Source organism: Cotesia glomerata, linkage group LG10, assembly GCF_020080835.1.
Source record: "Cotesia glomerata isolate CgM1 linkage group LG10, MPM_Cglom_v2.3, whole genome shotgun sequence".
NCBI classification, from domain to species: domain Eukaryota; kingdom Metazoa; phylum Arthropoda; class Insecta; order Hymenoptera; family Braconidae; genus Cotesia; species Cotesia glomerata.
Window position 1 is genome coordinate 14,873,305 of NC_058167.1, and position 12,239 is coordinate 14,885,543.

The window sequence follows — 12,239 nt, forward strand, 5'->3', positions numbered from 1 at the left end:
TAGCATCATCCGAATAATCGCATTCGAGGATCTAAATCTGAGACTAGTGGCCGACAATATAGACCCGAGGCAGACACCCTTGTTACTTCTACCGGAAATTAGACGCAAATGTACCCTATCGCGAATTCCCAAGTTGATCGATTCGAATCGCTAAATGTGATCTTACCAGCGTAAAAAAAAACGATGAAAAATGAATAAAAATAATTCATTTTTTACTCTCTCCAGGACTTTCGGCTTAATTGTGCCGCTATTGTCAAAAAAGTCATTGTGGTGGATCAACCAAGCAATTAGAGCGGAAATTTATAGAAATATAAAATTTTTAGCTTTGCCCAAATTAATGATAAAATGTTACATAGTCGAGGAAGTCGATGGGAGTGATAGCTAGAAAGGATCAACTAACGCGAATTAATTGCTGGTATTCATTTTTATAGGATAGCTAATTCTTGAAACTCAAAAATTATCTGTCGATCAAGCTTAAAGACTTGGTACAGTATTTAAGTAATTGCATCACAGTAAAAAACAATCAATAATTTCATAAAATGATTTCTTAATCGAAGTTAAGACTATCAAACCATAGATAGTTTTTTTGGTACATTAAAGAAAAAAAAAAAAAAAACAGTTGGATTCAAAGAAAAAATTTTATAAAAATTTGACTCTTGCTTCGAAGTAGTCAGTTTTTATTAATTCAAGAAATTCACGAATTGAATAAAAAAAAATGAAGATAAAAAAGTCTTCATTTAAGAATTTTACAAATTCAAAGGAGCATTTTACTGTTTTCAAACAAGATAACCTATATTTTTACCCTACAATTTCTTTCTCGAGAATTAAGATACGCAGTAATATTGATTCAAGGCATTACTGACTTGTTTCAAGAATACCAATAAAGCACTGATTTCTGATCAAAATGATATTTTTGATTTAAATTTTTTTTTCTTAAATCAAGTTAATTTTCTAATCATCGCAATTCTCTTCAAAATTATTTTCTTGTATGAATAATATTTCTCTTGAATTAAGTAATTTTTTTACAGCTTAAAATTTATATTTATTTGACTAATTATATCACTTATAAAAAAATTATATTTATATCGGAAATTACTTTCCCAAAAAATAAAAAATTTGTTAGGTCTTTGTAAAGCTTTTCCGTTTGATTCAAATAACTTCCTAAAATTAACCGCATGAATTCATACCGCTAGATTTTAGAGGCATCTAGCTCATGAAGAGACAATAAGTGCAATGAGGTGCGCTGCTGTTAGTATAACTGCTATGATCTGGGCACAAAAGGAAAAAATTAAAGCGAGAGAGGAATAAAATAAACTAAAATAAAAAAAAAAAAAAAAAAAAAAAAACAGAAAGAAAAGCAAAGTACGTAGAAGTATAAAAGAAAAGGAAAAGAGAGTTTTACTCATTCGCTGATGGAATCGGGGAGCGAGTGAGGATGGAATGAGGATGAGGATGAGGATGAAAAGAGGAGTAAAAGAAAAGAATAGAAAAAATATAAAGAATGAGAATGGGAGAGAGTGAGCCCGTGAGGATAAAAGAGATGGAAGAATGATAGTGAGGGTTAGTTTAGCCAGGGGTTGGGACTTGGAACGAATGTGGGACATCGAACTGCCCCCAGGACTGCCGTCTACTAACTGTACATGGAACTCAACCGGATGCTGGGTGCTGACTCTTTCGTCTCTTTATTTCCTTTATGGCCTAGTCGTTTCTTCACCAACATACATGTGGATGCTTCTTTATATATTTATACGAGATATGTATATAGACGTTTCAATGATATAGTTGACTAACCACCTGTGTCCTAGATATGTACATTCACTATCCTCAGTGTTAGTACGTGGGAATACAACTTTTGTAGAATACACCACGCTGCGTCGAGACGTTGCCAATCACACTGGTATATATCATGCACCATATATCATCTATTGTATAAATGTGTGGATATCGCTTTGTTTTTATCATGTTACCTTGAGGGCTCGCCAAAAGGCATCACCTGGAAAGTGTGACAAGATAAGGTACTCAGGTGGATTCGCCTCGGGATTATCAAACATTCAAGAAATACTCGTACTCTGCAGTGACAGGGAGAATGATGAAGGAGACTGAGGAAACTATTTTGAAAAATTTTAATCGAGATTTTTGTGCTCGGATAAAAATTTTATAATTTTAAAAAATTGATTAAAGTATTGTAGTATCGGCTATCTGGTTTTGGAAGGACTTGCCTCCTGATGAAATTGTAAACGTTCTCAGTTTAGAGACTTTCAAAATTAAATTATTTGATTTTCTATTAAGTATAATGAATAGTTAGAAATTAGTATGCTGTAAAATAATATAATAGCGTGATGTAAATAATAATATGATGTATACATTTGTTTTTTTTTAAATGCAATATGCTTTATATATTTTAGTAATACTTCAAAATTTACTGTACTTATTTGAACACTATCTATGTTTATACAATTTGCCATTCGGCTTAACGCCTTGGCATTAAAATTAAATAAATAAATAAATAAATACATAAAGAATTTTTTTTTTTTTTTTTTTTCCAAAAAATGGGATGAAGAATGCAAAACAGTCATATGCTGATTTTTGAGGGCTCGTAAATTGATAAAAAATTGTGCTAATATTTAAAGATTTATTAAATGTTAATAAGTATTTTTTAACTATCATATCTACGATCTAATTAGCAATTGGTCTAACTCCTTATTTTCTAGAGGATGATTTTTTAACATTTTGATGTAGCAATGGTCCAATTATAAATTATTTGAATGATCCAAACCAAAATATTATACCTCTATTAGATATTAATGATATTAAATGGTTTTTTAAAGTAATAATAAATTTTGAGCTAATTGTTTTTTCGTACAAGTGGAAGATTCTCTAAACTGGAGTTAGACAATTTGCTAATTAGAACGTCGATATGGAGTTTAAGTTAATTATTTCAATTAATGTTTAAATTTGTAGACTAAAATTTATTATTATTGATCAATTATCAATTGATTAAACTGAATATATACAGAAAACTCCCTTTCAAAGATTCCCTAACTCATTCTAAAACAGCGACTTAGCATATTTAAATCCCTTTGGAAAACTAATACACACCTTGACAGAGATTGTAACGATAATGGGAGTAAATTCGTGTACTGGCTGTAAACCCAAAGTTGCTATCTCTAAATTTTGAATACACGTGACATCGTGTCGACAATAACGTCGTTGCTTTACCACCATCACCACCTGGGTGGTTGTGTTACATCCTCCCAGATACGAAGCTGAGATAACTATATCGAGAACGATAATTCGCTCATTGATATTTTAATCCGATCATTCGGTTGATCGATCAAAGAGTCTCGGCACCGGTATCGACGGTATGACGCAACTGTTTCAGTTTATATCGGAGTCAACGAACGTTTTAACGTCTCTAACATACCTATAAATTGTCTTCTAAAAATTATAATTATTAATATTTAAATATCTTTGTTTAAAATTTAATGATTCTTACTTGAAGAATATTTTTCTTGAATGAAGTTAATTTTTTTTCTGTAATTTTATTTTGTCGGTACACTGATAGAAGAATTTGTTTATAGTTAAAAATATTTGTTAATATTTAACAAATCATTTATTAGAGGCCAATTTTTTGTCTTTAACAAATATTTCTTAGTATTTAAAAAGATTTATTAATATTTAATAAATGAATATTAGATTTATTAAATGCAAACAAATCATTTTAAATACTAAGAAATATTTGTTTAATATTAAAAAATGATCTATAATAAATGATTTATTAACTATTAACAAATATTTTTTGATACAAATAAATCCTTCTATCAGTGTAAAGTAAAGACGAAGGCACTCGAATACTTTTTGCCGCTTAATGAAATTAATTGTGTGAAATCTGTAGCTTTTGATAGGAGCTCCTCAATTAAAGCATATAGAATACGTTGCTGTTGATGTTGCTGATGATAATGATGCCGAGAGTGCTGCACATAATGACGAGAAGGACAGAAGAGCGTCGAACTAACGTACCTGCCGACGCAATCTAATTAGGTAATGGATAGAAGGGAAGATAATCGATTTATCTTCTCAATTCTCGTGCGCGTCAACGTGTAATCGATTCGAGCCGATCTTCCGGTTGAGTCCATGTTTCGTTTCTTCTTTCTTTTTATATTACTTTATCTATTTTTTATTTAGCTTAGCTTAACACAAAAGGCTCATTTAAAAGCACCGTAGTTAATTTAGCTGGGAAAAAATTTATATGTGGGCAGAGGGATGCATAAAGGTACAGGGGATGCTTTTAAAATCCACCTGAAGGGTGTGATATTTCTTACGAGACAACACGTGTGGAAAAAAGGGCTTTTTTAAGACAAATTACTAATTAATAATATAATGAACGATAAAAACTTATGTTATCAAATACCTTAAGCTTATCGATACTCGTTAGATTTTAACCTATCAGGATTAAATAGAATTATAATAATAATAATAATATATCTATATATCCGAGCTAATACTTAGCAACATTTCAATAGACCAAGGATTTGATAAATCCAATTGATCATGTGTATAAAGCACGAAACAATCCAATCAATGAATGGAAAATAAAATCACGGGAATAAGTCGGTTGACATAATAATCCGTCTCTTCAGAGGAGGTCACTAAGATTTCGTAACTATTTTATGTTGTTGTTATTACTATTGTAATTGTGAAACAAGGTTAATTCAATAATGTATCCTTGCCTTTTATTTAGGTATTTTGTTTTCAATATCAACGGTAAGTAATTAATACACAGAAAAAAAATTTTCTTGAATCAAGTATATAATTTTGAAAAACTTAATATTCAAATTTGAATAGAAAAATTTTCGATTCAAGGAAATTTTTCTTGATTTAAGGAAATTTTACTTGATTCAAGAATTTTTCGTCTTGATTCAAGGATTTATTTGTATTAAAAAATATTTGTTAATAGTTAAAAAATCATTTATTAGAGACCATTTTTTAGTATTAAACAAACATTTCTTAGTATTTAAAATGATTTGTTTGTATTTAATAAATCTAATATTCATTTATTGAATATTAATAAATATTTTTAAATACTAAGAAATATTTGTTAAGGACTAAAAAGTGGTTTCTAATAAATGATTTGTTAAATATTAACAAATATTTTTAACTATAAACAAATCCTTCTATCAGTGTACAATTACCCTGTTCAAAATTATATTCTTGGTTCAAGAATTTTTCTCTTGAATCAAGTTAATTTTTTTTTTAGTGTACATTTTTTTAAATCGAATTCAATGAGATTTTATTTATTTTATGAAATAGGAGTCTTGAGGCTCATTAAATTATTTGAATAATAAAAATGTACAGAGTAAAAAATTTTTCGTCATTTTGTAGAGTGTTAAAATTTGTGTGTTGAATATTACACTCTAGTGAGTAGAATTTAACATTCTCATGTGTTGATTTAATGATTTAACAAACAAAAATGTTAAATTCTACACAGTAGAGTGTTATATTCAACACACAAATTTTAACACTCTACAAAATGACGAAAAATTTTTTACTGTGTAACTTGTTAGAAAAAATATTGACTATCTAAAAAATGTAATCATTTGTTAAGCAATGTAATTTATCTAAGATAATAATCATCAACATATTTTTCTGATAAATTAAGTTTTTATAAAATTCTTTAAAATATTATTATTATTCCGAAATAAAAGGGCTATAATATATTAAAAAAGTTAAAGTTATTTTTATGACAATTAGATAATACGCATGTGAGTGCTGTCAATGTCATTTGGTTTGTAAAAAATTTCAAGTTCGTGTCGGCCGGTAATTTTCAAGCCGTAGAGGTCCTAATGTGAAAATAATGAAATAAAATAACAAGTATTACTCGTTAATGTATAAATAAAATAACTCTGAAAATGATATTAGTGTGTAACAGAATAAGAAGTAGTAAGTAGTAAGCAGTGAGTGGACTGATGGTCTGACTAGAGTGGTGCTGGTATCACTTTCTCTCGGCAGTCGTTTGGGAGCATGGAGCATGACGGAACGAGGACGGAAGAGGGATGGCAGGCAGACACCAAGTTCTAAGTTTTTGAGTTCTGGAGTTTTGGAGTAGTATGGAGGATGGAGGGAAGGTTTGCCACTGGCATCGGGGCACCGGGGTTGCTTAGGACATGGGCGACGTAAGCGACCTAGGGATAAAGGGATGTAGGGACGTAGGGTAGCACCAGCAGAGATGGCAGCGGTAAAGGAGACTGCGAGAAGAGAATGGGGGGTCAAGGGATGAAGATGAAGGGAGCCGAGGGTGAATGCTAAAACACGAAGAGGGAATGCCAACGGGCGAGCAAAAGAGATAGAGATTGCTCGAGAGAAAGAGAGGTGGCACGCGCAATGCGGGTATTGATTCACGGCGGTGGCAGAGGCACCCAGGCGCCCCTGAGTCGACTCCAGTTGAGTCTGTCGACTTGTTTCTCCCCAAAATCTACAAATTGTCTCCTCTTTTTCTTTATCTTCTTCATCTTCCTTCATATTTTTACTCTTGTTTTGAGGTTATAATTATTTACTATCCAGCTTTTATTTACTGTCTGTCTGATTAAATTAAATTTCATTATTTATTGCTATTTACTTTTTTGGTCACGAGTTTTCTCTTTAAATTTATTTTCGAAATTATCCTCAAAATTTATTTACTTTTTTACATAGAAAAAAAAAAATATATTTGTATCAAGTAAATGATTTTGAAGAATTTCTTCTTGATTTAAGTAGAAAAATTTTTAAACTAAGAAATTTTTTTTGGTTCAAGAATTTTTCTCTTGATTCAAGTTGATTTTTTTTTCAGTAAACTAATCAAATCATTTAATGATTTTAAAAATATTTAATTATTTAATCATTTTATTACATAATTTTTTAATTAAATATTTAAATAAAAATTTCTTATCACAAACAAAAATTCTTATAAAAAAATTCATAAGATTAAAATTCTTATAAAAATCTTTAAGTTTAAAGTAATTTTTATTGATGAAAAAATTATTTCTACTTAAATATGTATAATTTGGATACAATTTATTTTTTCTTTAAAATTTGACTCGATACAACATTAATTGTGTACGACAAGAAATAAATCTTCAAATTATGATTTTTTAAAGCAGATATTTTTTTGTCTAAATATATAAAAAATATTTTAATTAAATGATATTCAATTTATGAAACATTTGTACCTAATAATTGATAAAAATAATAATAACAATAAATAAAAATAGTTAATATAAAAATCATATGTATAAAACGTTAAAACCTTGAAAGCAAAGAAAAGCAAAGGAAAAAAAATAAAATTCCGACGATATCTTTGTCGCAGTCATGGCGAAGATCAAAGGTCAAACTGGGATATTATTACACAGGAAGCTGAGAAACTCAAGATATAAAAAGTAAGTAGAATAATAAAAGACAAGAGTTGTAAAGTGTAAAATAGGAGGCCGATGCTGATTCTGCGGTGAGAAAGATGCTGTTAACTTGGCTGTTGCTATTCGAGAGGAGAATAATTAAATAAACTTATAGAAAGGTAATTAAGCCGAGGTGAAATAGTCGTATGGAGGACATGGATCTGGATACGACGACCAATACTAAAACTTATACTAATGCTGATGCTAACCCTGGTCTCTCGAGGAAATAGTTGTAGATACCTTCGGCCAGAGAGAACTTCCAATTAGGCTTCGGTTCAGATATCGAGCAACAACAGTCTAAAAATAAAAGCTAATGGCCGAGTAATCGAAGACCAATCGATAAATGTTAAATGTAACCGTATACCAGCTATAAACTTTGTATTATTATTTTTATTTAAGCTTTCACTTAATAATTTATTCCTGACATTCTTAATATAACATAACAGTTTAATGATTTTTTTTTTCAAGTTAATTACGTGCTTTATTTTTATCGTGGATATCAATAATGGTTTTAGTGTCAATGTAGGATTCTAATTACCGATTGAATAATTTAATTTTTGGAATAAAATTAAAAAATTTCGATATTGTCGACTAAGGATCAATAAATAAAGCTGTAAAAAAATTATCGACAGTGAAAACTCTGAAAAAATCTACATTGCCGATAAAAGCTCAAAAGAGAGTTACCTCTCGAGATTGTCGGCATTAAAGGCACATAATTTATTGGCAAGAGCTTGCAAGCTCGGGATAATTAAAGTTCTACCTTATCGATGCTAAATGATGGTAAAAAACGAAAGTAGACTCACATAATATCACCGAGCTTGAGACGTGTCTGTATGAGAGCGCAACTCTTATGGTCGCTGGTGGTAACAGCCCTCCGACGCCGCGTGTATCTCGGCGCCCCGTCTGGTAAGGACACATGATTTTCACCGAGGCCCGCACCTGCACGCACCAACGGGCTACTGCCTCGTCGACGCGTTGACACATGCCGACCTCCCACACTTCCAAGCATCCTGGAACAGAAATTAAATACAATTTTTAATGATTTTTAAATCGTTAATGTGTGAAAAACAATTTGGTTTTATTCACGTCTTTTTTTTTTTTTTTTTTTTTTGGGAAAAGTAGCTTCTAATACTTGTAAAGAGGTACAAAATTTTTTATTAAAATTGTAAAAGTCGATAAGATTTTTTAGTAAAATTTTTACTTATTTAAATATTCAGTATGAAAATTACATCTAAATTAGTAATTTTTAAAATAATAACCTAAAAGTTTAGTAAATTTATAGACTTCACTTTTAATTAATTATTCACTAATTTAAATGGTCAGGAAATTGAAATTCAATTAGTAAAAGAATCATTGTTTCATTTGTGAAATTTTTTTTCCAATTAGTGATAAATCCATTTATTTAAAATATAATTATTAATTATAAATTGAGCGGCAGGATGGCCGAGCGGGTTAAGTCATTATATCGTTAATTCGTTCGTACATCATGCCGTGAGGCGAGGGTTCGAGCCCCGACGGTTATTCGAATAGTTCCAAACCAACCGTCGGGCGTCGCTCTGGTAGCCGACTTGTACTGGCATGGATTTTCTCTGTGGTTTCCCCATCGCCACTATTCCAACAGCCATTCGAAAGAGGTGAGGAATAGGGTAAATACAGTACAGGAAGCACAAGTCGGTCCACAGACGCAAGAGATACGCAGAGATTATAAAAAGTTGAAAGAGCAGGTTGCGATATCTAGGTGCGAAATTTGAAAGGCAGAAACTTTGAACGCAGTGAAAATTTGAAAGAAATTCGAACGCAGTGAAATAGAGGGAGGCAGTACAATTGTGATGAAAAAATTGTAAAAGGCAGTTCTTACTGCTGTACAATGTAACAAATCTATCTATCTATCTATTAATTATAAATTATAATTATAATTACAAGTAGTACTGGACATCCTATAGAAAAATAATTATTAACTATTTCACTTCAGTTTAAAAAAGTAATAATAAATTTTGAAGTGGCTAGATTTTTTATTTCGGAAAATCTTCTATAAATAAACATAAGTAATTGAATAATAAATATTTCTATTCTATAAATAAAGCCAGCTTAATATTTTCAATCTTTCCCTGCATGGCAAGGTTAAAATATCCCTTAAAAGTTAAAAATAGAGGTCCAATAACCCCCAAGATCATCCAAGGTTAAAAAAAAACTATTTATTCATATATGAGTTCATTTCTAAGTTTATTTTTAGTAATAAACCACGAAAATCTCGAGTTAAATCTAAGTGTGATCGACTGGAAGTTACGACGTGATAGAGATCAGTGAATTTGTTACAGTCTGACGATAGTGTGTATAATAATGTATGGTAACGCTACAGAAAGGTTTCCAGGGGGGGAAGATAATATTAAACGTGGAACGAGGACTATTACTGCTGCGTATTCCGATCCAGCCCTTTCTCCCATCCTCCAGGAGTTCTCTACCCCTATTCTGGAATTATTTGACGGTTGAACGAGCATTACAACCTCGACTATTGGCACGGGCTGTGAACCCGAAGGTACGAGGGTAAGAAATTCAGTGGAACGGTCACTTGGTTAATTAGGTTAGGTTGACTGGTCTTATCATCTTGGATCATCAAGAAAGTACGAAAAGTCACGCGATCTGTTCGTATATCGTGCCGACTCTCTTTTCACCCTCCCACACATCGCATCCCCCAAATAGGACTTTCACTTCTCGATACAACTTTGTTACTTTCTCGTATCGGAACACAACTATTTTGTTTTCGTAAACTGCCGCTTATGTTCTTTTACCGATAAAACAATAAATATAAATATAAACACAGACATAAACATATTTGTTTAATTTTATCTCTAATGTAATCAATTTTATCGGCACTTTCTGGCGTTGGAATTAAACTGTCGGATCTCTTAAAAGCTTCAGCATAACGTACGTTCGCAAACTACTCAATGTAATCAGAAATTCTAATTTCGAAATTAATAGTCCATTTATTCAAGTCTCGCCTCGTTTTAAGGATACCGATAAAATAACAATTTATACGGAAGATTCTTCTCGCCAATTAGTTATCCGGCCATCGCTCAGAAAAAAAAAAACTTTGTTTGCTTTACTTTGTAGAAATAATTTCATATTTTTAGTGAAAATATTGGAGTTAATTACTTCTCATTATCATTAATAACGGAATTTACATTTTTTAATGAAATAAAATATTTAAAGTTATTCGAACTTAAGTTTTCAATAAAATTTTTGTTTTTATTTTCTTCGAAATTGTTTCTTGCCTCGGACAATCCAAGTTTTCAGTGTTTTAGTTTTATATTACACTAATTCGCCTTAAGCTCTTCGATGAGATCTGTCGAATTTTTATTGCAACGCAAATGGGCTCTTTGTGTTAATATGAAATACAAAAAAGTTATCTATGATTATGGATTTTATTATTTGAAATAAAGAGAATTTTTTTTTGGAAAATTTTAACTTACACTGAAAAAAAAAATTAAATTGAATCAAAAGGAAAATTCTTGAACCAAGTAAATAATTTTGAAAAATTTCATCTTCTTAATTTAAGTAGAAAAATTCTTGAATTAAAAAAAATTTACTTAAACCAAGAAAAATTTCTTAATTCAAGAATTTTTCTACTTAAATCAAGAAGATGAAATTCCTCAAAATTATTTACTTGATTCAAGTAAATTTTTTTTTCTGTGTACGAATTTTTAAACTTAAATTTTTTAATCAATTATTGAGATTAGGGAAAAAAATTATATATGATCAAACATTGATCAGATTTTGGATGCACTGAGAAAAAAACTTTTTGATTCAAAAATTTGTTGTAAAAAAATTAAACCAAAAATTCTTATTATGCTCGTGAAAAAAAGCATCAGTAATAATATAACATCTTTTTTAAATGCCGTCAAAAACACTGTTTACAGTAATGTTATTTTTAACTCTTCATTAAATTAATATTGCCAGATAATAGATAAGGGATTGTGTGGAGATAGAGCTTTTGTCGAGATAATAGAGCGAAAGTGAAATCTTTTGAGTGATCTAGCCAAGTAATTAGTGAAGTAGGGTTTCAGTACCGATGTACATCCACTTGCTTTGATAGATCAAATTGCACTAGTAGTGATCCCTATTTATGGTCAGCCTCCTATACGTGTACTTGTGTATCTACACTCCACTCAATATTATAATATTGTAATAATGACAATAATTATCGATTATTTAGCCGTAATTTATTATTAAAAAGGATTATGTGTGTACAAAATATTTAATAAATTATTTCTTTACAAATTTAAATTTTCATGCTCGTAAAATTAAATTGCGAGTTGGTTCTAAGCTCTTGAAAAATATGTCAAAGTTAAATTTAAACATTATGGAAATAAATGTTAGTTATGTTGAAAAATCAAATAGGAAGAAAAACCATTAGTAATTATAAAAAAAAAAAAAAAAAAACAGTATTTCTTGGTTGGATAACGAGTAAAGAATTTATCAAGCTTTGTATTTTAGCGCACCAAAACTCGTAAATTTAGCTCATTTTCTAATTAAAATTAACAGCTCCATTAAATACCGCAATAATTTAAAACCTACATATTAGCCGTCACTGTAATTTGTTTGGGTAGTTTTTAAATTCATCGACAAAAAGTTGTTTCTTAAACATGAATATTTTACAATGATATTTTCAATTCTTATTTAATTTCAAACTAATTTTTCACTAAAAAAATTGTTAAAATAAAAATTGAAATATAATTTTTGAATAAATTATTTATTTCTTCTTTTAGATCATTGAAATCAACATTATTTGTTTTTCGATTAATTACGACTTTA

The 12,239-nt window shown here is 29.9% G+C and overlaps 1 protein-coding gene across 4 annotated transcripts in view; it reads right to left on the bottom strand.

Annotated features, from left to right (window-relative positions):
* Window positions 1–12,239, bottom strand: part of LOC123272474 (voltage-dependent calcium channel type A subunit alpha-1) — a 134,442-nt gene that overhangs the window by 85,085 nt on the left and 37,118 nt on the right. For all 4 annotated transcript variants that reach the window (XM_044739284.1, XM_044739289.1, XM_044739294.1 and 1 more), the window contains one exon: window positions 8,231–8,437. In XM_044739284.1, the coding sequence (XP_044595219.1) occupies window positions 8,231–8,436 (206 nt within the window). In that variant the 5' untranslated portion in view covers window position 8,437. The remainder of the gene's footprint in view (window positions 1–8,230; window positions 8,438–12,239) is intronic.